Source organism: Gekko japonicus, unplaced genomic scaffold, assembly GCF_001447785.1.
Source record: "Gekko japonicus isolate JY-2015 unplaced genomic scaffold, Gekko_japonicus_V1.1 scaffold1200, whole genome shotgun sequence".
Lineage (NCBI taxonomy): Eukaryota > Metazoa > Chordata > Lepidosauria > Squamata > Gekkonidae > Gekko > Gekko japonicus.
In genome coordinates, this window is record NW_015165274.1 from 325,041 (window position 1) to 351,588 (window position 26,548).

General features: G+C 46.5%; 1 protein-coding gene across 1 annotated transcript in view; it reads left to right on the forward strand.

Moving 5' to 3' along the window:
• The window catches only part of ASAP3 (ArfGAP with SH3 domain, ankyrin repeat and PH domain 3), a 96,994-nt gene extending 80,158 nt beyond the window's left edge, over positions 1–16,836 (forward strand). The window contains exons 17-26 of the mRNA XM_015410239.1: positions 2,329–2,423; positions 3,625–3,805; positions 4,344–4,429; positions 4,944–5,059; positions 6,266–6,333; positions 7,045–7,152; positions 8,449–8,692; positions 9,565–9,832; positions 16,434–16,595; positions 16,821–16,836. Of these exons, the coding sequence (XP_015265725.1) occupies positions 2,329–2,423; positions 3,625–3,805; positions 4,344–4,429; positions 4,944–5,059; positions 6,266–6,333; positions 7,045–7,152; positions 8,449–8,692; positions 9,565–9,832; positions 16,434–16,595; positions 16,821–16,836 (1,344 nt within the window). The remainder of the gene's footprint in view (positions 1–2,328; positions 2,424–3,624; positions 3,806–4,343; positions 4,430–4,943; positions 5,060–6,265; positions 6,334–7,044; positions 7,153–8,448; positions 8,693–9,564; positions 9,833–16,433; positions 16,596–16,820) is intronic.
• Positions 16,837–26,548: the final 9,712 nt, after the last annotated feature.

Here is a 26,548-nt window from a genome sequence, read left to right on the forward strand (position 1 = left end):
GAGGGAAGCAGGGAGGGGGGAGCAGGGAGCCGCCCGCCCCCAGCTTCAGTGCTGGGTTGGGAGGGGGGAGGGAAACAGCGAGGGGGCCCCTGGCTTCAGTGCCGGGTTGGGGGGGGAAGAGGAGCTGGGGGGGAGAGGCAATGGGGGGAGAGGGAGGGGGGGTGGAGGACAGGGGGGAACCAGCAGGATGGGGGGGTACTTACCTCCTCCTGCTGCTTCCTCCTCTGCCTCCCTCCACCACCACCACCACCCCCCGCGAGTATCGCGGGTCCCCCCTTGTATATATATATAAATGATTTTCATCCTAGCAAGGACTGTAGATCCTGTTGTCCTCAGCTAAGTGGTCAGCCTGTACCTTATTTAGCATATGCAGATGATCTAGTTTTATTAGCCCATAATTTCTCAGGTTTAGTGAAAATATTAAACGAGTTTTATGATTTCTGCATCAAATAATATCTAGAAATAAACTTTGATTAAACGAAGGTACTTATCTCTAAATCCAAACTAAAAAGGATGCATTCTTTATCCTTGCATGGAAACTCAATCAAGATAGTAAGGAATTTCAAGTACCTTGGGGTTATGTTTACACAAAATCTCTCTGGGGATTTGCATATCCATATGTTAATGCAAAAGTTAAACTCCTCCTTTATTTTCTTTAAAAATTTATTTTATTGTAGAAGAGGGCAATTTATTCTGGCACTTATGACGCTTTATAGAGCAATTGTACATTTGGTCATTAGATCTGCTGCTCCAGTGTGGTATACTGGTCATATAGAATGTTTTGATTTTCTTCAAGTCAAATTCTTTAGAAACCTGTTGGATAATCTGTGATGTACCTCCTCCTTCATCTTGTGATTGGAGCTGGGGCTTCCAAACCTATTTACTATTATTTATCAATCTGTCATTAAATTTCAGTTTTCCCTTTTCAAGTTGTCAATAGCTCCTGCTTTGTTTCAGTTGTTAATTTCAGATACCTATGTCCACTTGGAGTAGGAATTGAGATAAAATACTATCCGTCCCAATAGAGCAACTCAAGGCTGCAAGGAACAGTACTCGGGAAAACAATTAACAGCTCAGCAGGCATATAATAACCTCCTGGAGCTTTGTTAATTTTTTAGCTTAGTCATTAATTTCTCTATATTGGATGTTGAGATGGGAGGCCACTCTGGTAACCGTACTGCAGTTGTAGAGGATATAACTTCTTGTGTAGCAGTTGAAACTAAAGCCGCAAAGTGTTATTCCCACTCTAGGGCTGTAATATGATAATTTGATGACGAGTAAGATGTTGCATATTGGGGCCGCGGTGGCTCAGAGGTTAAGAGGTTGAGCTGCGGACCAGAAGGTCTGTAGTTCAGCAGTTTGAGACCCTAGTGCCGCATGATGGAGTGAGCTCCCATCTCTGGCCCCAGCTCCTGCCAACCTAGCAGTTTGAAAGCAAGAAATTGCATGTAGATAAATAGGTACCGCTTTGGTGGGAAGGTAACAGTGTTCCGTGTGCCTCAGCATTTAGTCATACCAGCCACATGACCATGGAAACATCTTCAGACAGTGCTGGCTTTTCGGCTTGGAAATGGACATGAGCACTGCCCCCCAGAGTTAGATTCGACTAGCTTTCGAGCAAGGGAAACCTTTACCTTTTTACCTTTATGATGTTGCATATCCCTCACAAATAACCTCCCCAAAGAGGTATGAATCATTTTGTCTGGCAGCATATAATAGCTTGTCCCATCTTCCTCTTATCTCTCTGTTCGTATGACTTAATTTCTTCCTTCAGTTTATGTTTAATCACGTCATATTCCATAGGGATTTCTCTCAATCCTCTGGACCTATAATCTTGATTATAGCTAACTGTTTTTTTTAGAGTTTTCCCTCGGATGACCATGGCCCCGCCCCCAGCGTGCCCAGCGTGCCCGCGTCACTTCCGGGTGACGTGCACGTAGGGGTGGAGTTCCCCCCGGGGCCCGATCCGCCACCGGCGGGGAACGGGCCTCTGGGGCGGGGGTTTCCCCGCCCCCCGGGGGGACTTGGCAAGCCTACTCCAACTGCCTCCTGGATTGCAGTTGTAGGAACTGATGTGGCCTAAAACCAGTCGAAGGGGATGGTGGTTTTTCCCATCAGTGGTATGGCAGTAAAGCAGAGGTCACCAGCCACCTAGTTAGCAGAGGCATATGCAATGACATCCGGTTTTCTTTTACCTTAGACTGTGGTGCTAGCTAGTCCAGTGGGTACCTGTGGAAAAAACCCTCTGTCTATGGATTTCCTTGACCCCTTTATGGGGGGCTGGTTTCCCCTCTAGTGACACACTGCTCCTACCTTCTTTTTGTATAGCTGGCAAACAGCATTGGAAATGCCAAATTTAATGAAGTCATGGAGGCCACATTGCTGGAACAAGGCAGCCTGAAACCCTCCTCAAGCAGCGATATGTGAGTAAAAATGGAGGAATGTGCAAAAAGAGAGCATGGAAAGGGTCTAGTTGGGATGGATGAGAAGCCCTGTTCTGGTATGAAGGGGGAAATTGTGACTTACTTTGCTGGGGAACTCTCTCAGACACGCTGGTCACCCGCTGCCACCACTCAGGACCTCCTGAGAACATCTAGACTGACCTGTTGAGAAAGCACCTTTCCAGTGTAGTACTATAACAAAGTGACAGGATAGAAAGGCACACAGCAACAACAGCACAGGGAAAATTAAATGAAAAGTGGTACTGTTAAACTAGCTAAGCTAGACACACATTACCTAAACTGTAGCGGGTTCCTCAGAGCATGTGCAGAGTTTCTTGCAGTAACAAGAGGTTGAAGGGATCATTAACTCAGTGGCCCAACCTCCTGTGGACCCAGTTTCCACTGAAAAATGAAGACAAGGGAAAATTCCAAATGTCCAGATATTTATAGTAAATGGAATTGGACCTAAGCCAGCCTCCTTTCTTAAGTTAAGAGTGATAAACTGATTTCTCCAATCCCAGGCAAATCCGTATCTCTGATGTCAGGGGCTAATGTTACCAATCAGAGCCATATAAAATATAGCCCCACCTCCATCAAACATGACAAATAGGTGGTCTGAGCCAAACGGGATTGCCTTTTGTCCAATAGGGATTAAGTCTGCCAGGATGGTCCAGTATTTGGAATGGAAATGAATGAGTCATTCTAATGGAAACCTCCAGGGGGCCAAGATCCCAGACACTCTAGGGGGCACTCTTGGGCCTTAGTAAGTTTTAGGGTTTCTTTCACAAGCCCCCCCCCCCATCCTGTGGTATATGAAAGAGGAGAGTGGAATAGGCTCAGGACTGAGGTGCCGCTTTACCAGTTGCCCCTTCCAACTCTAGGGTTCGGCTACAAGCACGATGTTGCATTTGATTGCCACTAGCACCAAGGTAATGTTTGCATGTCAGACTAGGATCTGAAAGAGCTGGCTTCCAAGTCCTCACCCTGCTGTGAAGCTTGCTGGGTGACCTGGGGCCAGTCACTCTCCTGCGCCTCACCTACGAAAGAAGGAAGGGAGAAGCCTGCACACCACCCGGAGGTCCTTGGAGCGAGGGCAGGATAACAGTGCTCTGGATGGATGGGCCACTTCTTCCAACTTGCAAGACTCTGAAGCAAGTACAGTGTCCTTCTTTTCTTCCCCCAGGAGCACCCGGAAGGAATTCATCATGGCAAAATATATGGAGCGCAAGTACGTTCACAAAGCTGGCAAAGAGGACTGTTACCGGCTCCAGGAAGCAATCTGTTCAGGGGATCTCTTGGCACTGCTTCAGGCCTTTGCAGAGGGTCATGATCTAACCAAACCTCTCACCAGCCCTGAAGGCCAGGTGAGGGCAATAAAATGGGCCATGCAGAATATGTCAAGAAAGATACAGGGGAAGTGGGGGTCAAAAAAAGACCCTGGAGCTAGTAAGATGTAAAGAATTAGGGTTGCCAGCATTGCCTTGGCAAATACTGGGAGATTTTGAGGGCAATGCCTGAGGAGGATGTGGCATCATTTTTGGGTGACACTCTAGGAATTTCCCCTAATTCCTATGGTAAAGAACATAGAGACATGGAGAAATTCCTAGAACATCCTTATAGAGGCCATTTTTCTCCTCAGTTTCTTGAGGGGAGGGGATTGGGTCTGAGGGTGAGCCTACCAAGAATGCAGTCCTGGCTGGACATCCTCTTGGTTCTTGGATGGTGATGAGTCTGTGCTAAGAGGAGACCCCTAGCAAAAGCACAGCTATGCAATGTACACTGTATACCCATTGTATCATTTGTGTGTGTGACTTTTTCCACCTTTGAACTGATTGAACTCATTTTAGTGGCACTGAGGCACAGAAGGTTTTGCACGCTGTTCCCTTTCTTCCCTTGTGATAGGAGCAAGGAGAACTGCCCCTGCATCTAGCTGTTCGCTGCACCAGCAAGTCCTCCCTTCCGCTAGTGGATTTCATCATTCAGAATGGGTAAGGTGAAGCTGGGAAAGTTAGGGGAGCTATGCTTCCTTTTGTCTCCTGATGAATCCACCTTGTACGGAGCTGACCCATGTAGACCAGTATTGTGTACTTCGGACTGGCAGTGACTCCACATTCTTTCCTAATGCCAGCTGCCCATTTAAGTGGAGCAGCCGGGGACTGAACCTGGGACTTTCTGCCAGCAAGGCCTGGCTGAGCTAGGGCCGCCCCCACTAAACCCAGGGCCCTTTCTGACATACATCAGGCTTTTGCACCCTTGAAGTCAGAATGCTAAATCCATTTATTTTATGAAAATACTGCATATTTACATATGTTAATTCTGTACAAATTATTTCACGAGATAGATTATTCCTGCTCTTTGGTAAGGAGAGGGCTGGGGGAGGAGGTGGCCGAAAGGAACGCTCTCCTTTTATGGCCATGAGGACTGGAAACTTGGTCTTCTTTTTAAAACTAAACCTGGATTTGGGGGGGGGGGTGTTTGGCTTGCTTTGTCTTCTGTGCACAGGGGGAATCTGGATGGACCCACTCCTGATGGGAACACAGCCCTGCATTATGGGGCCCAGTACAATCAGCCCAACTGTCTCAAGCTGCTACTGAAAGGGAAGGCCTCAATAAATGCAGGTAGTGTGCTTTTGTGAGCAGGGCTCAGTAATAGCTGTCTATAGGAAGCACAGAGATCAAGCTGAGGAACTGCTGTGCATGAAACTCTAATGGAGTGCCTACTTTGAACCTTCTGGATGACTTACATATTTAGCATATACAGATGCAGCTTGTGGCGAACAGCCAGCCAGAGCTCAAGATTCCACGGGGGATTTTATGTTAGCTTGCTTTCCTGTTGCTCATCCTTTAGAGGAGGCCGCCAGGGCCTGATTCCCCTCCTTCAGAGGGACATTCCCCAACCAGACACCTGCATAGGGGAGCCAGAAAGGAACTCTGATCTGTGCTTTCCCCCCAGGTAGCCTGTCTATTTTATCCTGCCTTTCCTACAAGCAGCTCTGAGTGGTATATGTGGTTTTCCTTTCCCCTTTGCATTCTCCCAAGAACTCAGTAAGAAGAGGGGAGACTGAAGGTGAGTGACAGGCCCAAGGTCACTCAGCAAGTGTCAGAGCAGTGGAGATTTGAACCAGGTTTCCCAGATTGTAGACACACTCCCCTAACTGCTGCGCTGCACTGGTTCTCCATGCAGACCTTGTTCTAAAATGCTTCCTATTTAGTGGTGGAACAGAGAGACCTCTATTCCTTGTGCCAGATAGTTTCAGGGGATTTTCTTAGATGTTGTCTTGGTCAAAGGGTGTTTCTCAGAACATTTGGAATGACCTTGAAAGCCAGTGTGGTATAGTGGTTAGAGTCTTAGACTAGGATTTGGGAATCCTAGGTTCGAACCCCCTGCCCTGCCATGGAAACTGTGTGACCTTGGGCCAGTCACACATACTCAGCCTAACCTACTTTGCAAGGTTGTTGTGAGGATAAAATGGAGGTGAGGAGAACAATTTAAGCCACTTTGGGTCCCCATTGGGGAGAGAGGCAAGCGTATAAGTGAAGTAAAATAAATCAGGTGGTTTTTTTCGAGATTTCCTTGATCATGGTTGGTTGTAACATAATGGGGAAAAGAGAACAATTAAAGAATATTCTAGTTCAGTAGTCTAACTTCAGCATCTGTAATCTGGGGTAATGATACTGGCCTTCATCACAGGGCTGTGGTCAGGAGGAGCAAAGTAATGTTACATGAGGCACTTAGAACAATGAAAAACAATGAAACCATTATGGAAATATTAAATATATTTGTCACGTTTTCTTCACATTTTCCATGCCCCTCTCCTTGTCTAGTGAATGCAGCAGGTGAGACTCCCTTGGATGTGGCAAGAAAGTACAAGCATGCAGAGTGTGAAGATCTGGTAGGTGTGTCTTGTCTGTGTAGAAGGAAAGGGTCCCCGGGGGCTAATTTTCTTGCCTTATGAATTTTGAAAAATCCGTATCTTGGCCTTAACAAAATCATCGATAATGGCAAACCATGCTGGCCCATGCAAATTTGCCGAGGTAGTTCATTTATTTGGCCATGAGAGATGGAACTTTTTCTATTGTGACACTTCTATTATTAATCTAGTGCAGAGTCTCATGAAACTCTGAAGCCAGAAAAAGCCTTCCTTTTAAACCAGGTTTTTGCCTGAGTGCTTATTTTTTTCTAAATGTTGTTCGCTCTGAAAGGGAAAAGGGCTACAGACTGGTTTTTGTTTTTTTAATGAAAGCTGAGGATTCAGAACATGGCAGGACTGGTAGTACTTTTGCGTTTTCACAATAGCCATTACTAACTGTTTAAACAATTCCTGAAAAAGCCCTTCGGTGGCACAGCAGAGAAAATGACAACCACAACTGCAGGTAAAGCCAGTTGTGCTGTACTGCCCCATTAGGAAGGAATACGGGGAAGCGCCCTGTTGAACAGTCACTAACAGGTCCACAGTCATACTGCTCATCAAAACATTGGCTCCCTGTTTGTGAACAGCAGACAGGATGTGAGCTTGAACTGGCAGGTGTTTGAGCATCTCTACAAGGACCCCAGGTGACAAACTGACTGCAGCATCCCCCTCCCCCCTTTTTTTCTGTTGCAGTTGGTGCAGGCGCAGGAAGGGAAGCTTGCTCCTCAGATACATGTGGACTATGACTGGGAAGCCCCTCAGGAGTTCTCCTACGATAGTGAAGATGAGCTGGATGAGAAGGTGATGGGGCCAGACAGCTCAGCATGTTGATCTTATATCTCCAGACCATGCCAGTCCCAAGCTCTTCTCTCTCTCCCCATCCTGAATTACTGCTGTCTTCTCCTGGCTGCCCTAGTCAAAGGAGGTCCTGGGTCAATCTCCCAGAATGCTGAGCCTGAGGCTGCACAAGGAAAACCCTGCTTGGAGGCCTTCAGCAGGGTTGCACATTCTGCCCCCTTCTTTCACCTAGCATGGTCTGTTCCTGGTTTTGCCCTTTCTTTCTCTTCAGCCCTTTTCTTTATTTACAGGCCTTCCTGCTTTCTACTAGGAGTGTTGCCTCTTCTTTATCACAGATACGTGGGGGTCTGTAGTAATATTTGAATTATGGGGGGATTCTCATCAGGGGCCTTTTAATTAAATCACCACCTTGGGTGGAAGGCAACACAGAAATGTTTTAAATAAAATAGAAACAAGTAAATCTGCAAGCTCAACCAATTCTGCCCTCCCCTCCCCGGTAACTTCATAAAAACATGTCACTCAGATGACTGTTACCAAAGAAACAATTGAACATGTATTTCTCTATTGTAGTTTGTATGAGGACATTCGGGCAACCTATTTAGAAGATATTCTTAAGATTGATGCCAAGCAATCCGATGACAGAATGTTGTATCGTTTAGTGGCTTCACAAAATATAGCGGTTATTGAAGCGGTTGCTAAGTTCTGTAACTGCCTTATAATGAGGAAGCTGTGTGTTAAATCCATGAAATGAATGGCGATTGTGTATGATTCGGATCTATGCCAATAAAGGTTTTGAACTTGACTGTTACCAAAAGGAATGGGGCTGGGCATCCTCTTACCTGACTTTATTTGGCACAGTGGTTTACAGTGTGCCGAGCACTAGGGCTGCCAATTTTGTTGTAAGCCGCCCTGAGCCGGCTTTGCTGGGAGGGCGGGGTAAAAATCTAATGAAATAAATAAATAAATAAATTTGGACTTGAAAAATTCCTGGAAAATTGGGGGTAGCACTTGGGACGACAGAATTTGAGGGGAGAAGGAGCTCCACCTGGATGTGTTGTTGTAGAGCCTGCTCTTTGAAGCTGCCAGTTACTCCAGGCAACTGATCTCTGCAGTTTGGAGATCAGTTGTAATTTTGGGGAGCTCTCCAGGCCCCACCTTGAGGCTGGTAACTCTGCCAAGGACAGAGATGGTCTTATAGCTTAGACCTGGTCCTTTTGGGAATGGGCTGAATGAGAGCACGGGAGGATTGTGGTGGGTAACTAGAAGGTATGGAAAGAGTTTTGTTGCCTCCTCTTCTAGGTGAGCCCACTGCAGTGGTCTTTTGGGTCCTCACCCTCCCCAACCACAGGACAGCCTGCCCTCTTTGCTCACAACCGACGGAGCTCCGCAGGCATGGACATCAGCAACAGGACCTATGAGGCTGTCCTTGTCCCCTCACAGTCTGGTCCACACAGAGTGAACAGCGAGGAGATCCCTCCACCACTGCCCATCAAAAAACCTATCAGAGCAGGTGTGAAGACAAAACCAGGGCAGAGCAGTGTGGGTAAGCAGTGCTTAGCAATTAAAAGGGTTACTGCATGTTGGGCACATATTGCACTTGCGTAGACTTGATGTAGTTTTGTGTTTGTTTGTTTTTTTAAAGAGAAGCTGTTCTGGGAGGGAACTTTTGAGAGCAGGGAAGTGGGAAGCCTTGGGAGGGGCAGAGGTCCTGGGGAGGAAATAGACCAGTGGGGTCTCATAAGAACATAAGAGACGCCAATGTTGGATCAGGCCAAAGGCCCATCCAGCCCAACACTCTGTATCACACAGTGGCCAGAAATACCGGTGCCATCAGGAGGTCCACCAGTGGGGCCAGGACATTAGAAGCCCTCCCACTGTTGACCCCCCCAAGCACCAAGAAGACAGAGCATCACTTGCCCCAGAGCCCCTATCTATACCTTGTGGCTAATAGCCACTGACTGGCCAGCTCTATCAAGTATTCTGGTGGGGGCTTTTTCTCAGCATCTTCTCCCTGGGGTCTTAAATTGGAAATGCCAAGGGTCACACTGTCTGCATGCAAAGTGTGGGTTTTATCATTGAATAACGATCCATCCTGTAAATAGCGTTGGATGGACTCTCTCTGGAGGCAGCTGGCATTCTTCCCGGGTGGTACAACAACCACTCAGTTCAGCTAAGGGCAGAGCCCTCCTCTGTGTCAAGGAGTCGTCCACTGCAGGATGGCTCCCCACTTAGCTGAGTGATACTTTGAACGCTTTGGACAACACAGTCCTCTGAAAAGAAGTGCGACTTGCATAAACAAATACGGACATCTCGTTTTGCTAGCCTTTTGTTTTGGGAAACAAGGGGTGTCTGTAAAATACGGGTTTATAAAAAATACGGGTTCTGCGGCTGAATGAGCACATTCCTTTCCTTTAGAGTCTTCTGAGCCTCTGCCTCAGCAACCAGATATCCCAGATGTTCAGAGTGTATCCATTACCAGTGCTCCTGGCATGACGGACAGTGGCATGTCCCGGCATCCTTGTAGTTCCCGTAACTCTGTCGAAGTCAAAGGCACAGCCTACTGGGAAACCCGCTCAGAAATGGAAGGTGGATCCCAGCGGAGAAGATCGGAGCCAAATCAGATAATGGTGCAACAGCCCTCTCCTGGGACATCCCCTGATCAAGCAACCCCAGTCAAATTCAGGTGGGACCTTGAGTTCACTGTCAGAGATTGCAGGGAGGATATCTCCTATGTTAACACCATATCTGAACAGTTGGTCTTACATATTCTGGAGAGAACTGCAAACATCCTAGATTACGACTTCCATTAAAAGCTGCCTTCCTTTCCCATCTGTTTTGAGCCAAATAATTCAGACAGCAGCTACTATTATTTCATGTCTATGCAATTTAATTTGTTTATTTAATTTGATTTCCAGCCTGCCCTCCTCTACACGGCAAGGCTCAGGGCGGGTTACAACAATAAATAAAATAATACAATATAATAATCAATGTCAGCAAATCATTAAAAATCCAATATAACCTCAGTAAATAATAGCATCTAATAGCAATCAGTTGCACCAATAAAATACAACTACTCCTAAATCAACTCTACATATGTGTATTAGATGGTAACTGTGGGAAGTGGGCAAACAAAACGGAACCGTGCAAGATGGAACCATGCAGGGGGAGGCCAGTACTAATAGATATCTGCCACCTCAACCATAAACCATCTCTGGCCCGGTCACATGGGAGGTTTAGGGACGGATTGGAACCGCAGCAAATGGGCGCGAACCCTCCGCAACATCTGGGAAGCGTTACACACCCGTCCCCGATCCGGCCCTTCAGGCCGAAAATCCGTACTTAAAATAAGCCACCTACAGAGGTGGACTTACCAGAAAGGCCGCATCAAGCGCGGCCGTGGGATCACCGGCGCATCCTTCTGCCAGCGCATCCGAGGCTCCTCGCCGAACTGCGCATGCGCACACATGCGCAGTCGGCTGTCTCGGTCTCCGCTCGGTGGCTTCCTCCCCGGCATCTGATCGTGCCGGGGAGCAACAGCGCGGCGGCTCAGGGGATCTATGTGATCCCGCCGCTATGTGTTTCTTTTGGTGCAGCTCTGAATAGCCGCACTTTGCCCGTGTTTTTTTCTGCCGTGTGGCAGGGACCTCTGTTTTACAGGCCCTGTGAAACTGCATTAGGTTCCGCAGGGCCTGGATCTCTTTTGGGAGAGTGTTCCACCAGACTGGTGCCAGAGCTGAAAAGGCTGTGGCTCTGGTTGAGGTTAAGTGGACCTCCTTTGAGTCAGGGACCACTAGTAAATGTTGATCCATAGAGTGTAACGCTCTTTGAGGGACATACCGAGAGAGATGGTCCTGAAGGTATGTTGGTCCCAGACAACATAGGGATTTAGAAGTTAGAACCAAAACCTTGAACTTGATCCAGTAATTAGACATTTCTGTCCTGTTTTTTTCTCCATTGGGGATTCAAAGGGCCCAGCTACATTTTTAGGCCTAAAGAATCTGAAATACACAAGTGGGAACCTGCAAGGACTTGCAGGAGGCATCTCATTTCCCCCTTCCCCACTATTTCCTATTTTCCTTTCCTGAAAGCATAGCTTCTCCTCTTCTCCTGCTTCCTTTTCTCCTTCCCACCCAACAGTCATCCTACCTTTATCTGCCCCTCTGTCTTAAGCTCCCCCCTCCCCAGCAGCCACTATCTAGGAAAACTCTGGCCCACTTCACTTTCCCCGGTATCCCCTTCCCTGTAATATTTCTACTTTTCCTTCTTGTGGGAAACCCCATATCCCCTTTCCCTTCCTCATTCTCTCCTTCTCAGCCATTCACCAACCCACTCCCATCTTCAGCTATACTTATTATTTATTCATTTATGCCCTACCTTTCTCCACAGTGGGGAGCAAAAGTACCTTACATTATCCTCCTCTCCTCCTTTTTATCTGCACAACAACCCTGTGAGCTGTGTTAGGCTGAAAGTATGTGACTGGTCCAAAATCACCCAGTGAGCTTCCACAGCAAGATGGGGATTCAAATCTGGGTCTCCCAGACCCTGCTCTGAGCTCTAACTGCTACACCACACTGGCTTTCATAGGGAGGCTGCTGTTAAACAGTAGGAAGCAGCCAGGCCTAGTTGAGTCATGCAGGTCAGGTGATATCAAGTCACCCAGAGGTTGCTTCCAGGCCTGGGGCTGTCAGCCTCCTGGTGGGAACTGGAGATCTCCCTGGAGATCTGTCCCCCTGCTGCTTTGGAGGATGGTCTCTATGGCATTATATTCAGCTGAGACCTCTTTCCTCCTCAGTCTCCACCACAAAATATCCAGGAATTTCCCAACCTGGAGCTGGCAATCCTAGTCTGGCCTGACCACAATGACCTTGGCCCTTTTACTCACAGAAATCTAGCCTGGAATACTGTTGTTACCTAGCAACGGCCACTGAGGGGGATCCATTCCTTAAAGCTACAGGTGGTGCTTTGATCATTTTCATGTTTTTTAAAAACATATTTTTTGTTAGATTTCACATTTTCCTGCAAACCTAGAGCCCTTTTCAGGTTTGTAGAAAGATCTTCCTTGCTTGTTCACAGCTCCAGTCACTGGATTTAAGTATCCTATGATTTGGCTGACTTTGATTTAAATTATCATCTTATAATGTAATAGCAATGACACCGAAAGGGTGGTGGTGGGGAATATACAAAAGAACTCCAAGGCTGATCCTAAATCTCATGAGCTGGATCACACAGTGCTACCAGCTGCCAGCCCAGGCTGAACGCCAAGTCCAGAAGCCCTTTGGCTTCTGTCTCTGGTCATGCACACACTAAATACCTGCAACATACTAAATACCTGCAACTAAGGAGGAGCATACACTCAGGTGAGATTCCATTTAGTTGGCTCACAGATGTTCTCAAACTTCCTTCTGAATCCACCAAGCTTGGTGGATCCTGTGCTGCTCTGTCAAGGTGAGTCTCACATCCAGGAAAGCTCAAGACCACTGTGCTGTGGTTTTATTTAGGTATTTGTTTGTTTGTTCAACTTATATCCTGCCCTCCCCGCCAAAGCAGGCTCAGGGCGGCTTTTGTTGGGACCCTGAACACAGTGCTCTCTGGGGGACAGGTGGGGAAAGGCTTTAAAGGTAAGAACCAGCACCTTGAAGCAAATTCAGAATGCTATCGACAGCCAGTGCAGTGCTTTTAGCACAGGTTGGATGTGCTCCCGCATAGGGAGACCCATCAAGAGCCTGGCTGCAGCATTTTGCACTAGCTGTAGCTTCCGGATTCATGCCAAGGCCAGCCCCATGTAGAGAGCACTACAGTAGTCCAATCTCGAGGTCCCCATCGCAGGGACCACTGTTGCTAGGTCATTGCATTCAAGGAAGGGAACCAGCTGCCTAATCAGCCAAAGATGGTAAAAAGCAGACTTGGCAGTGGCAGCTACCTGGGCCTCCATCGAAGGTTGGGAGTGGGATCCCTAACCCCAGACCGCTCTGACTCAGGCACAGGACCTCCATCTTCGTCGGATTCAATTTCAGTTGGCTCAGTCTAAGCCATCCAGCCACGGCTTGTAACACCAGGTCCAGATCTTCCAGTCTGGAGTCAGACTGACTGCCCAACATCAGATAGAGCTGGGTGTCATCTGCATATTGGTGACACCCCAGCCCATGCTTCTGGGCAATCTGGGCAGGGGGGTGCATGTAGATGTTGAATAACATTAGGGAAAGCACTGCCCCTTGGGGCACTCCACAAACCAGCGGGTGCCTTTGGGACAACTGTTCCCCTACTGACACACTTTTGTCCTCAACCCTCCTCAACCCTGGAGAAAGGAGGTAAGCCACTGCAAGGCAGACATCTGGACCCCAGCGTCGGCAAGGTGGTGGATCAGTCGTTGATGGTCAACTATGTTGAATGCTGCTGACAGGTCCAACAGCAACAGTACCGCTGATCTGCCTTGATCCAGATGTCTCAGGAGGTCATCCATGAAAGCAACCAGTGCCGTCTTCATCCCATGGCCTGGGCAAAAACTGGACTGGAAGGGTTCCAACATGAAAGTGTCGTCCATAAAGCTCTGCAGCTATATTGTCACTGCCCTCTCAATTATTTTGCCCAGATAGGGCAAACTGGAAACCAGTGGATAATTTGCCAATTTGGCTGGATCCAGAGATGGGGTTTTTTTAGGAGAGGGTGAATCACTGCTTCCTTGAGTGCTCTGGAGAAAAGTCCCTCAGAAAGGGATTTATTAATAATCTCCTTTGGGCAGGGCTTTTTTTGTAGAAAAAGCCCAGCAGGAACTCATTAGCATAATAGGCCACACCCAATAGCAGAAACACATTAGCATATTAGGCCACACCTCTGACAGCACAGCTCATTAGCATATCAGGCCACACCCCTATGCCTTCCCTTGGCTTGCCTGGGCGCCCTGCAGCTGCGGGGAGCCCGAGCAAGCCTCCCCTTGAAGGGAAGGGAAGGCAGTTTAAATCGGGGGGTCGCTCTCCAAGCCTTCCCTCTGTAGCCACGCACGCAGAGGTTTTGGCTGTAGTGGGCGGGGCCAACTCTGAAGCCAGCCAGAACTCCGTTCCTGTGTGTTCCTGCCCAAAAATAGCCCTGCCGTTAGGGTATCTTGGAACCCATCATAGCCAGCGTTAATTAGCCACAATGGGCACGGGTCAAGGCTGCACATGGTGGTTGTGCACAGTTGAGAGCAATTTGTAGACTTCCTCTAGGTTGAGTGGACTGAAATAATCCATAACCTGACTCGAAGATGTGAATGTAGCCTCGAGTTCGCTCATTGTTTCAATTGTGGCGGGGGGGAGCACAAGACCTTATCTGCGAAATAGCTCGCAAAAGCCTCACAGCCAATGTCCAATTCCCTAACATTTGGTCTGCCTTGTGGCAAAGTGGTCATAGACTGAATTGTTCTAAATAATTGGGCTGGGCGTGAGCTTGCAGATGCAATCGTGGCCGCATAATACTCTCTCTTAGTGGCTTTGACTGCTATCTCATAGGACCTCATAAACGTTCTATAAGATGTTCCTGTGGCTTTGTCACAAGAGTTCCACCACTCTCTCTCTAGCTGGCTTAGCCTCCCCTTTATCAGCCGCAGCTCCTGGGTAAACCAGGGAGCTAGCCTAGAGTGAGGACACTGAGGGCGTCAGGGAGTGATCTTGTCAATGGCCGCCGAGAGTCAGCTGTGCCAGTCCTCAACAAGCTCATCTAACGAGCCGCCAGGGGGCACCGGATCCCGTAGAGCCATCTGAAGCCGAATAGGGTCCATTTGGCTCCGCGGGCAAGCTAAAATGCACTCGCCGCCCAAACAGGGTTGGGGTGACACATTCAGACGGGCCTTCAGGGCATGGTGGTCTGACCATGGTACTGCCATAGCAGTGATCCAGTCTACTGTAACCCCTGCTGTGAAGATCAAATTGTGTGTCCAGCTTGGTGTGGGGGGGCCGTTACATATTGGGAGAGTCCCAGCACCACCATGGACATCACTAGGTCCATCACCTGAATGTAAGCTGTATCATCAGCATGGACATTGAATTCACCCAGGCGTATCAGTCTAGGGTGCTCCAATGCCCAGCCCAACATAGCCTCCATCAGGGTCAGTAGGCTATTGGCCGGTGCATTGGGTGGATGGTATACCACCCAAATAGCCAAACTCTCCCCGGCTTCCCACACTAGGCCAGCACACTCAATGCATTGGTTGCACTTAAAGAAGGATTTTCCTACTGTTGTGATAGCTGCTAAGCCAGAGGTGTCAAACATACAGCTTGCAGGCCAGATCAGGCCCTCAAGCAACTTCTTTCTCCTGCTTCCTTTACCAGAGCTGCTCCTGCAGCTGCACCATAGCTTGTTTTTTTCCCAGCTCCCTCAGTGGCTGCTCCCCATGGGAGAGATACAAAGAAAAGCCCCCTGCTCTCTCTTTCACACACACACAGCTTCTGCTTGCTTCTCCAGAGCTGCTCTTTTCAGGAGGAAGGGAGGCGGAGAACAGAGAGAGAGACAACAAAGTTAGAATCCCATGGCAGCTTTAAGACCAACAATGTTTTATCCCAGGTATAAGCTTTTGTGTGCAAGCACACTTCTTCAGAGGGAGGGAGTATAGATGGATGGATTGTTCTGACAAGTACAATTTACACTGAGGAAATTATTTTGTCTTATTCTGAAAAGTTAAAAAAAAAAGATTGGATTTCTCTGTTCCTATCTGGATTTTATTTTCTTTCAAAAAGACCCTGATTAGGAATTAGAACACTTGGAATGGTCCTTATATCTTGGAGTGGAGTGATTTCAGATGCCAAATGATAATAGCGCACATTAGTAATGAGACAGGAAAACTAGGTTTCAGTTCAGTCCTGGAGGATGCATTGTCTTGAGCTTCATTATCAATTGCAATTCAGCAGTTTCTCTTTCTAAATCCGCCTTTGAAATTCCTTTATAAGAACACTGCTACTCTTAGGTCAGCAACTGAATGTTGTGGTTTCTAATGTCAGACTTATGTCCATTTATTCTTTGCATCCTCCTGGACTGAACTGAGACCTAGGCTTCCTGTCTCATTACCAATGCTGGTATCTCCACGCTTTCATATCACACCTAATCCGATCAAACCTGCTATTGTCATTCACTTGCTATTGCCATTCGGTATATGAAATCACCTGTATAAAGTTTATACCTCTGGTACCTTGTGTTACATTTTATAGCATGCATGGCCTGGCCCAACAAAGTGACCTTTATGTCAGATCTGGCCCTCATAACAAATGAGTTCAACACCTCTGTTCTAAGCCATTCTGCTCTCTCGTCCTCTGCAGCTCAGAGTGTACCCGATCCTACCGGCGCATCAGTAGTGGCTCAGTGGGTAAATCGTCTGGCAATCCTCTTTCTCCACAGAGCTTGGGTAGCCCAGAAGAACTGCCATCCTTCAAGGCTCCAACAGTAGCCCAAACTCCTCCTCCAGTTCCAATGCCCAGAAGGTTTGCTCCAGTGAGTTTTCTGAGATGTCTTGTAGCATTTTGAACATGCATTTTGGGATCCCCATATAGCTCAGCATTTGCCAGTGTGGTCTTCTGTTACCAGAAAGTAGACATTACAAATGTAGGCTTTTCCCCATTTCTTGGTTGCTTATACCCATGCCTCCTTAGCCAGTGAATGAGTGGTCTTCATAGAACTGGTGGTGACGGTTGTTTTGGCTTCTGCAGGCCAAAGGACGCCTAAAGAGGGCCATGGCTTTGGCTGACTGCAAGGGGGACAAGGCTCGAGAGCTTACCTTCTCCAAGGGGGAGGTGATTGTGGTCACACGAGAAGAGGATGAGCAGAATTGGGTAAGCACTGCTGAATCTACAGGGTCAAGGCCGATCACTTCTTCCAGCTTGGGTAACACTGGTCCTCAGACAAAAATTATCTCTAGGCCACCTCCAGTCACCCAGACCCAACCCTATGAAAACAAACCACATGCCTTGGCTGTCTTCATGGGCCAAAGAGTGGCCAGGAATCTGCGTGGTATCACCCCCATTGGTGGCCATGAGTTCTCCAGAAAAACAAATTTAGAGTCTTGCATTAGGTTCTCATTGTGGACAGGGGAGAATTGACCATTGAAACCTCCAGGGAAAGTCCTGGGGTGGGGGGGGCGATGGCCAGTTGCCCTGCATCCCTGCAAGCTGGCAGCCCACACTCCAGGCAAGTCAGGCTGGTGCAAACCACCATGGTAAGCCAGCAGTCCCCACGCTGGACAAAGAGGGCAGGCAGAAACTATGGTTAGCCTACTCCTTCCCTCCCCATCTCCATCAGAGGACTGGACTGGAGGGCAAGCCCTCTTCATCTTTTCCTTCACCTCTGATGTGGTGTGGCCCGTAGCTAACATGGGGCCCACGGGGCCCAGCCCCCTAGTGTTTCTTCTGGGCCCCCTCCCTCCTGGGATGCCCCCAAACTTACCAACTGCACTGTACTTCCATTTAATTAGCTGGTGGCCCCCCGAGGCCCCCTCCCAAAGAATTCCCTAGCTACGGGGCTGTGGTGTAGGTCTTGGGACAGACCTGGGGGCCGTTTTTACCTCCCAGCCCACCCCTAACTGTGGAGCTGAAGGTCTGAGAGCTCTAGTCTCAGTTTTAGTTCCCCATTCCTCCTCTGAAACACACATCTTCTGCCCTTCACAAGCAATCAAAGGGTTGCACGTTTCAGATTAATGAATCCCAAACTGCCACCACCACCAATCCTGTCTCCACACCCTGGTTAGAATTCTCACTTCACCTGTCAGCATCTCCTAAAAGGCTGAGAAAGGTTAACAAAGGTGAGGTCTCCTGTCCTCACTTAGGAACATCCCCAGGCCAGTTTTGTTTTGTTTTGTTTTGTGCCCATTAAATGAGATTGGATGTATCAGACTAAGTGGGGGCTGTGAACCACCACCCTTACAAAAATGTGTTAAGTTTCAAGGTGCTGCAAGACTTTTGAAGATTTAGTTTTTAATCATTTAGTTTTAATCAAGGTGTGAGCTTTCGTGTGCACACATACTTCCTCACACACTGTGAAATGGAAACAGGATAAAACTCTGTTGGCCTTAAAGGTGCCACTGGATTCAAACTTTGTTCTACTGCTTCAGGCCAACACGGCTACCCACCTGGATCTAGAAACTGTTCATATGGCTATGGTTCTAAGCAACTCTGGCCATGGAATCTTTTATTTTAGAAAAAATGCAAAATACACTATTAAATTATTTAATACACAATTCCATTAAATACTTTAAATAAAATACTCCTTTTTTACAGGCTAGTTCCATGTCCAGTCATCTCCTTCTCTGTATAACATAATATGAGTTGCCATTGACGCTCCCCACTATCTAACCTCTTCTAATGTTTTAATGCTGTTACCTTTACCATTTTAACATCATCTCCCACTTTTATTAACCAGTCTGTTTTTATCAGTTATATATCTTGACTTCAAATGATGCGCTAACGCTGCTGCTAGTAAATTTAATATCACTTCCCGCGAAGAAACCATTTTCATGTAATTCAGAAGCAAGATTTGTGTAATTTCTGTTGAGGAAGTCAGATCCCTCATATCATGAATATATTTATAACCCATTTAATATACTTCAGTCTTAACTGCAGCATCATGGGGTCTCCCACCACCCAGGCACTGATCAGACCAAGTCCTACATAGCTTTGGCAAGGGTGCTGTGTCATGTGCCTTTCAATCATATCTGGAGTCTTGGGCATTATGATGTCCTTCCCACCATCCATTCAGTCAGATGATCCTGTTTTTTCTTCCTGATATAATGGAAATTCAGGGAGATCCTCCAGGTTCCCCAGAAAATTGATCACAGCCATTAGTGAAGGAACTCAACAGGTTTATTTACATATAATTGAGACCCCAACTGTAAGAATTCCGATAGCCATTTGTCCGGTCTCCCTCACAGCGATTAATCCAATACACGTTTAAGCAAAGTAGTATTTTATTAAAGCCATGATAGAGCAAGAACAAGTTCACTGTCCAGAATGCCTGGGTCAGGGTGGGCAAGGAATAATGTAATACATTTAAACAGGGCCATAACCAATAATCTCCATTCCCTCCGAGCGGGCCGATTTCAGGTTGCGCGCTCAAAAGCCTGAGAAGCAACGGTCCCTAAACCTAAACAATTACAGCTTCACACGGTGCAGTTCATTATACAGTTAGCAAAGCAGCTCTCCCCACACACCTGTTAATCTTGCAGATAAGCGTTGCCTAGCGTTTGCAGACAGGAATGCATGAGAGAAGACTATACACAGGGAAGATAGGGCATGCGCAGATGCCCGACGGAAACGGGGGGGGGGGGAACCAACAGCTTCCCAATCCTTAATGGCAGCTAGCTGACACCATTTTAACAACCGCGACGACACAGCTTCTTTTCCCCCGGACACCATTAGGTCTTTCTTAACTGTTACCATCATTCATAACTCTTTACTGTACCTTCATAACTGTCCTGTGAGATAGGTGAGGTAAGAGAAAATGGCTAGCTCGGGATCATCTACACAGCTTTATGGCTGAGAGAGGACTTGCACCATCCCCTCCTCAGTCCCAGTCTCGCCCACTAACTACCACATCACACCCAACCCTCTCTGTGTCTGTTGTCTCCCATTTTGTTCTGCTTTTAGTCTTGCTGCCATTTTGTTTGTTCTTTCAGGTGGGTTTCATTGAAGGCAATGGGACACGAACTGGCGTTTTTCCATCTAGCTTTGTCCACCCATTGCAAGACTGATGGGACTTGTGTCCTTCCTGCCCCGTGCCTCAGCTGGAGAAATGGACCTGTATGAGCCACTTGGGGATGTCCACTAGCCCAGTGCCCTGCCCAACCTCCTTTTTGCTGCTGGCTGTTCTTTGTTTGATGTCAGTTGGTCAGTCTGTTCCATGAGGATGTCACTGGGAAGAAGTCACTGGGTCTGCCTTGTTGCTGTTCTTTGATCTGGACCAGGAAGTTGATGGATGATGAATCACAAATGACCAAAGGATGGAAGATGTTGTCTCCCTCAACATGATTGAAGACTTGATATTTTTTCCCTAAACTAGAAGTAGTGAGATAATATTGTCCAGTGTTCCCTCTAAGCTGAGTTAGTGTGAGCCAGCTCACAGTTTTTTTAACTTACAGCTCACACATTTCTCTCTTAGCTCAGGAAGGATGGTTCCAGAGCAAACTAATGTATGCAGTAGCGAAATTGCTCACTCACAACTTTAATGCCAGTGGCTCACAAAGTAGAATTTTTGTTCACAAGACTCCACAGCTTAGAGGGAGCATTGGTATTGTCTTGTCTACAGGCAGAGGCCCCTCTACACAAAGCCATGTGTCTTTTGTCAGATATCTCACTTAACCTACAGCAGAAGAATACCCACTTCTTTGTACACCATGCAGAGTGAAATCGTTGAACCTTGGCTGTCATTTGTAGCCCAGTGAATGTTCATTCTAGACCCTGGATCTCTGTGTTGCAGGAGAAGGTTGGTCATGGTGAAGCTGCTGGTCTGAAGGTTTGCCCAATATTATTATTCTCGCTACGATGAACCCCTGATTAATTTTATAGAATCTCAGATCTTGCAGAGAACAGCCCCAAAAGATCCACTTGAACATAAGAACATAAGAGAAGCCAATGTTGGATCAGGCCAATGGCCCATCCAGTCCAACACTCTGTCACACAGTGGCCAAAATCACCAGGTGCCATCAGGAGGTCCAGCAGTGGGGCCAGGACACTACAAGCCCTCCCACTGATCCCCCCCCCAGCACCAAGAATACAGAGCATCACTTGCCCCATACTGAGAGTTCCTATCAATACCTGATGGACTTCTGCTCCATATGCTTATCTAATTCCCTCTTGAAGCTGTCCATGCTTGTAGCCGCCGCCACCTCCTGTGGCAGTGAATTCCATGTGTTAATCACTCTTTGGGTGAAGAAGTAGTTCCTTTTATCTGTTCTAACCCGGCCGCTCAGCAATTCCATGGAGTGCCCACGAGTTCTTGTATTGGGAGAAAGTTAGAAAAGTACTTCTTTCTTGACCTGCTCTATCCCATGCATAATCTTATAAACCTCAGTCATGTCACCCCCTCAGCCATCATTTCTCCAAGCTAAAGAGCCCCAAGTGCTTTAACCTTTCTTCATAGGGAAAGTATTCCAACCCTTTTATCATTCTAGTTGCCCTTTTCTGCACTTTTTCCAATGCTATAACATCCTTTTTGAGGTGTGGTGACCAGAACTGTACACAGTACTCCAAATGAGGTCACACCATCAATTTATACAGGGGCATTATGATACTGGCTGATTTGTTTTCAATCCCCTTCCTAATAATCCCCAGCATAGCATTGGCCTTTTTTTATTGCAGTTGCACACTGTCTCAACATTTTCATTGTTATCTACTATGATTCCAAGATCTCTTTCTTGGGCAGTCTCTGCCAGTTCGGACCCCATCAACGTGGATTTATAGTTAGGATTTTTGGCTCCAATGTGCATCACCTCGCACTTGGCCACATTGAAGCCCATTTGCCACGTTGACGCCCACTCACCCATTCTCGACAGATCCCTTTTGAGTGCTTCAGAATCCTCCCTGGTTTTCACCACCCTGAACAACTTTGTATCATCCCCAAATTTAGCCACTTCACTGCTTACTTCCAACTCCAAATCATTAATGAACAATTAGCCAGTTTTTGATCCACAAGAGGATTTGTCCTTTTATCCCATGACTATTGAACTTACTTAGCAGACTTTGATAAGGAACTTTATCAAAAGCTTTCTGGAAGTCAAGGTAAACAACATCTATTAGGTCCCCCTTGTCCACATGTTTGTTCACTCCCTCAAAAAACACTAACAGGTTAGTGAGACAAAATCTTCCCTTACAGAACCCATGCTGAGTCTGCCTCAATAGATTTTGTTCATCAATGTGCCTACTAATTCTTTCCTTAATAACAGTTTCCACCAACTTACCTGGTATCGACGTCAGACTGTCAGTCTTTTGGGGCAACTCCCTATTTATACAAATGTTGAACTCAATAACATTATGGTCACTGTTCCCAAACGGTGCAATCACTTTCACATCTCACCAGGTCTTGGGCGTTACTTAGGACCAAATCCAGGATCGCCTCTCCTCTGATAGGTTCTGTGACCATCTGTTCCATAGCACAGTCATTGAGAATGTCTAGAAACCCAATCTCTTTTTCCTGACCTGAACACCTATTGACCCAATCAGTGTGTGGGTAGTTAAAATCACCTGTTACAACACAGTTATGTCGTCTAGCCACTATCTTTAATTCATTTATCATTTTATAATTCTCCTCTGTCTTTTGATCTGGTGGGCGATAACAAACTCCCAGTGTTAAGCTTCCTTTTGGGCCCACTATTTCAACCCATAGCATTTCCAGAAGCGAATCCAATTCTCTTAGCCTCTCAATCTTACTGGACTGTATACCTTCTTTGACATACAGAGCCACCCCACCTCCAACCCTTCCCCCTTGCTCCACTGCTATACCTACTCCCACCTTTGGGGATTATGTTTCTAAAGCAGGACAGGGCAGTTGGAAAGTGCCTCCCACAAGAGTTTGGCACACATGCACCTTTACCTCTCCTGAGCAGGGGTGTGCACCAAAAAAATTAATTGTTATCTGTGTGGGGGGCATTTTTTCAGTAATTGCTTATATTCTTGTAGGATACTGCTGGTTTGGGGTTCAAATCTAGGTGGTTTTTCAGGTTATGATGCTTTGGGATCATTACCCTTCTATGGAAGGGTCCAGGACAGCTGTTTATAAAGATAATGACATCAGATTTGCACAGAACATAGTTCTCTCTGACTAATCGATAGAATCTCCAAATTTCAAGTGAATTGGACCACGGGGTTTGATTTTACAGACCCTACCAAACTACTGCCTCTTGGTGAAGGTGCAGTTCTCTCTACTGATTCCTATCCAGGGTGGGGGTGGGGGGTGGAAATGGTGCCAGCCACTGGCATTTGTTACAATCCGCTCACTGTTTCCTTTCACAAAGTGAGAAAGGAGGGACATTTTTCGAGGTGCGTGTGTATGGCTGGAGTCACTGTTTTTCAACCAAAGTCACCAAAATTGCAGCAGAGTTAATGCTGCCTGTCCACTACCTCACCCCCCAAGAGTCAAGATTGGACCAAGGGCCTAGTTCTGTTGGCCCCCAAAGTGCCCCCAGCTATCTTACTTGGAGAGAGAAAAGGGGTCTGCCCCTACAGAGGAAGGAGTGAAAGAGAACAGCAGCTGTCTGCAGTGTGTCTCGAAAGGTGATTGGCTGGGATTGCTCTGACAAGGATCCAATTGGAAGGGGAAAATGCCATTGCTTGGGAAATCGTTAGAATAAAATAAAATGCATGAGTGCATGATGTATTGATGGTAGGCACCCTAGGTTAAAAAAACACACAGATTGTTCAGGGAAGGGGATTTCATAATTCCTAACAAAGCCAGGATTTGTATTCCTATTCTGGGAAATCACCCAAACCAGCAATTTCCATGCATATCTTTGGCTTGAAAATTTTGCAATGCACACCCCTACTCCTGCAGTTCTGCAGAGTGGTTTAGTTTGAATGGGTGTAGGGGGAGATCAGCTGTGGATGGGACCAATTGGCTAACAACCATGGTGTCACCATGCCCAATCTCCTGTGTAATTTTGCAACTGTATCTAAAAGTGTTGTTGTTTTCCTAAAGGTGTACAAATAAAAAATAAAACACATTCCACTTAAAACCATGAAAAGGGCAGAAGGCCTATCTGAAGAGAGAGAAAGAGTAAAAAAAATTTTTTTCTGTGCTAGCATTTATCTAGCTGGCTTGCATGCCAAACTGTGAACCAGGCTCCTGCTGTGGGTGAAAAACTCTGTCAGTTCTTTAGATAATTCAGAATTGCCAGTCTGGTTTAACCTGTTTTAAACAGAAGCAATTTCCTCAGACCTGTTTTGTTCCCTTTTCCCAGTGTGCAAAAAGTTCAAGCCCATTATTGAATGCTTTGCTTCCTTTTGGGGCAAGCCCTTAGAAGGTTTTTTGAAAGCTACCAAGGAAGGAGGAATAATGGTGCAGCAGCCAGTTGAAACACTGCTGGCTCCTAAACAGAATCAAAGCAGACCTCAGGTGCAGTATCTTTTGAAGTCTTTCTGCCCCTCCCCCCCCGCCCCCAGTAGCTTGCACAACCATAGCCAAATTATTTTTCTCAGCTGCCATCTGAAGGAGGAGGGCACTCCTTTCAATGTTGTGTAGTCCAGGTTGCTGGGCAGAAGACCAGGTTTATAAAGGCTGCATGCCAGCCTGAGAATCACCCACTCAACCAACTTAAATTTCCCATTCAATTAACCTAAACAGCCCCTTTTTCCTAGAGCACTTAGAGTTCCCAAAGCTTGATGTAAGAAATCTGGTGACGTCTATGTGTTTGTTACTGCAAACAAGTTTTTTTGGGGGGAGGGGGATTTTCTACTCCGCATAGCATGCCTATGGAACTCATTGACACAAGATTGGTAAAGATCAGAAGTCTACATCTTTCTTTTTAAAAAAACTGGTGAAACTCTACACTGGTAGGACTATTACTGGGAAATAGATGGGATAATTGTGAAATTACTTTTCATACTCAAAGTATCTTGAAGTCTGAAACTACTGGTGTTTGTAACTGGTGAGTGACAGAATCTGTCTTGCAGTAATAAAAGTGGCATCATTATGTATTTCAGATGTTTTTGTTAAAGCCCAGTTTCTAGTTCTTCTGGGTATATAGAAACCAGAGCAAGGGAGACTTAGGCAGGACTTCAGTAGAAATGACAACAACTCTTTTGCTCTTTGCTAAAGTATTATGAACTGTATTGAAACGCCAAATTGCATCACCAGAATTTTGAGAGTGGACATTTTATTTAAAGTGCCATGTTTTATTCCAAGTGCAAAAAATGTTGCTTACTCTGCTTTCATGTTCCATGTAGTTAAAAAAAAACCAAACCAGATTCTGCATCAAAAGCTGGCAAATTCTACCTTATGTCAACTGTGCAAAAACTAATTAAGTTGCTTGTAGTTCTGCTGACCTACCAGAAGGCAAAAAGCACAGCTTCTGCATCATTTTAGGCTTGCACAGAGTTTATACACATGCATGTACACAACACATTTAACAAGCAAAAGCTTTATATTGAATAATACCACTGGTCTCTAACTCCATATTTTCTTGACAGTGATAAGTCTCCAGGTGAGATCCTTTGAGGGAGATGCAAAGGATTGAACTTGCTAAAACTAAACTTGTTTACATATTCAGTGTATGTGTGAATCTGGATTCTGCTGCTAATTATGGCTTCCAGAGAGTATCAATTCTTTTTGGATCTTTAAAAGCCCAGTTTCTAGTCCTTAAGAAAAATATAAGCAAGAGCAGAACTTGATTAGACCAGGGGTCCCCAACCTTCTGGGACACGGGGGCCTTATTATAGTGCCCAATGCCTGAAGAGGGCCACATCTTAAATCAAAATATAACAAAATTATTAACCTACCTATTTAGATCCAAAATAGACATTCAGAGGTCAATGAAGAAATGTTAACTTGAACGTAATTCACTTTGGATCAATATTTTACTGTGGAATCCTTTTATCTAGCTACACATACGGTACTTACCTAGTTATAATGATTTTTGTGACTGTTTTCTGTTAGCCAAGGCATTAATGTCCAAGTCAAGGTTTGTGACAGATGCATATTGTCAAGTTCCTTAGCAGGGTCACACCACACACACACTCGGGCTTCTTGAGAAGATAACTGGTTTTATTAGTAGTCCATAACTAAAGTACGAGTATACAGCTTGTGTCAAGAATGGCCTATAGTATAGCGGCCGCTGACTTATAGTGATTTCGAATGACACCCCCCCCCCCTCTGAGCTGCGGTCGGAGATTATCTTCCATGGCGACGTGTGGAGCCGGAAGATATGTTGCAGGAAAGCTTTAGCCAAGAGGCAAGCAGTTGGGAGCGCTTTAAGAGGAACGAAATGTGCCTGTTTAGAAAACAAGGCCACCACAACCCAAATCACAGTCTTTCCCTTACTGGGGGGTAGATCAGTGATGAAATCCATGGATATTACTTCCCACGGCCGACCAGGAGTGTGTGTGGGGGGGGGGTGGAATAGACCCGGCGGCTTCCCCAGGCGGGACTTGCACATAATACAGGTTTGGCATGACTTAATGAACAGAGACAGATCCTTCCGCATTCCTGGCCACCAAAACTCTCTGTAGCAAATGCAATGATTTAACAAATCCCAAACGTCCTGCTAACTTGGTGCCATGGTACCAACACCCATTAGATGCCTCTTCCACCTCAGTTTCTTTACTTCGTTCGAGGCGGTCGGCATCAGAAAGAGCAGAGGCGAACTTCACTTCCCAATCCGCAAGAGGGGTGTTTAGGGGTTGGGCTTTCACTTGGCTGTGCGTTAACACCACACCCCCAATTGTGAGGGCATGAACAT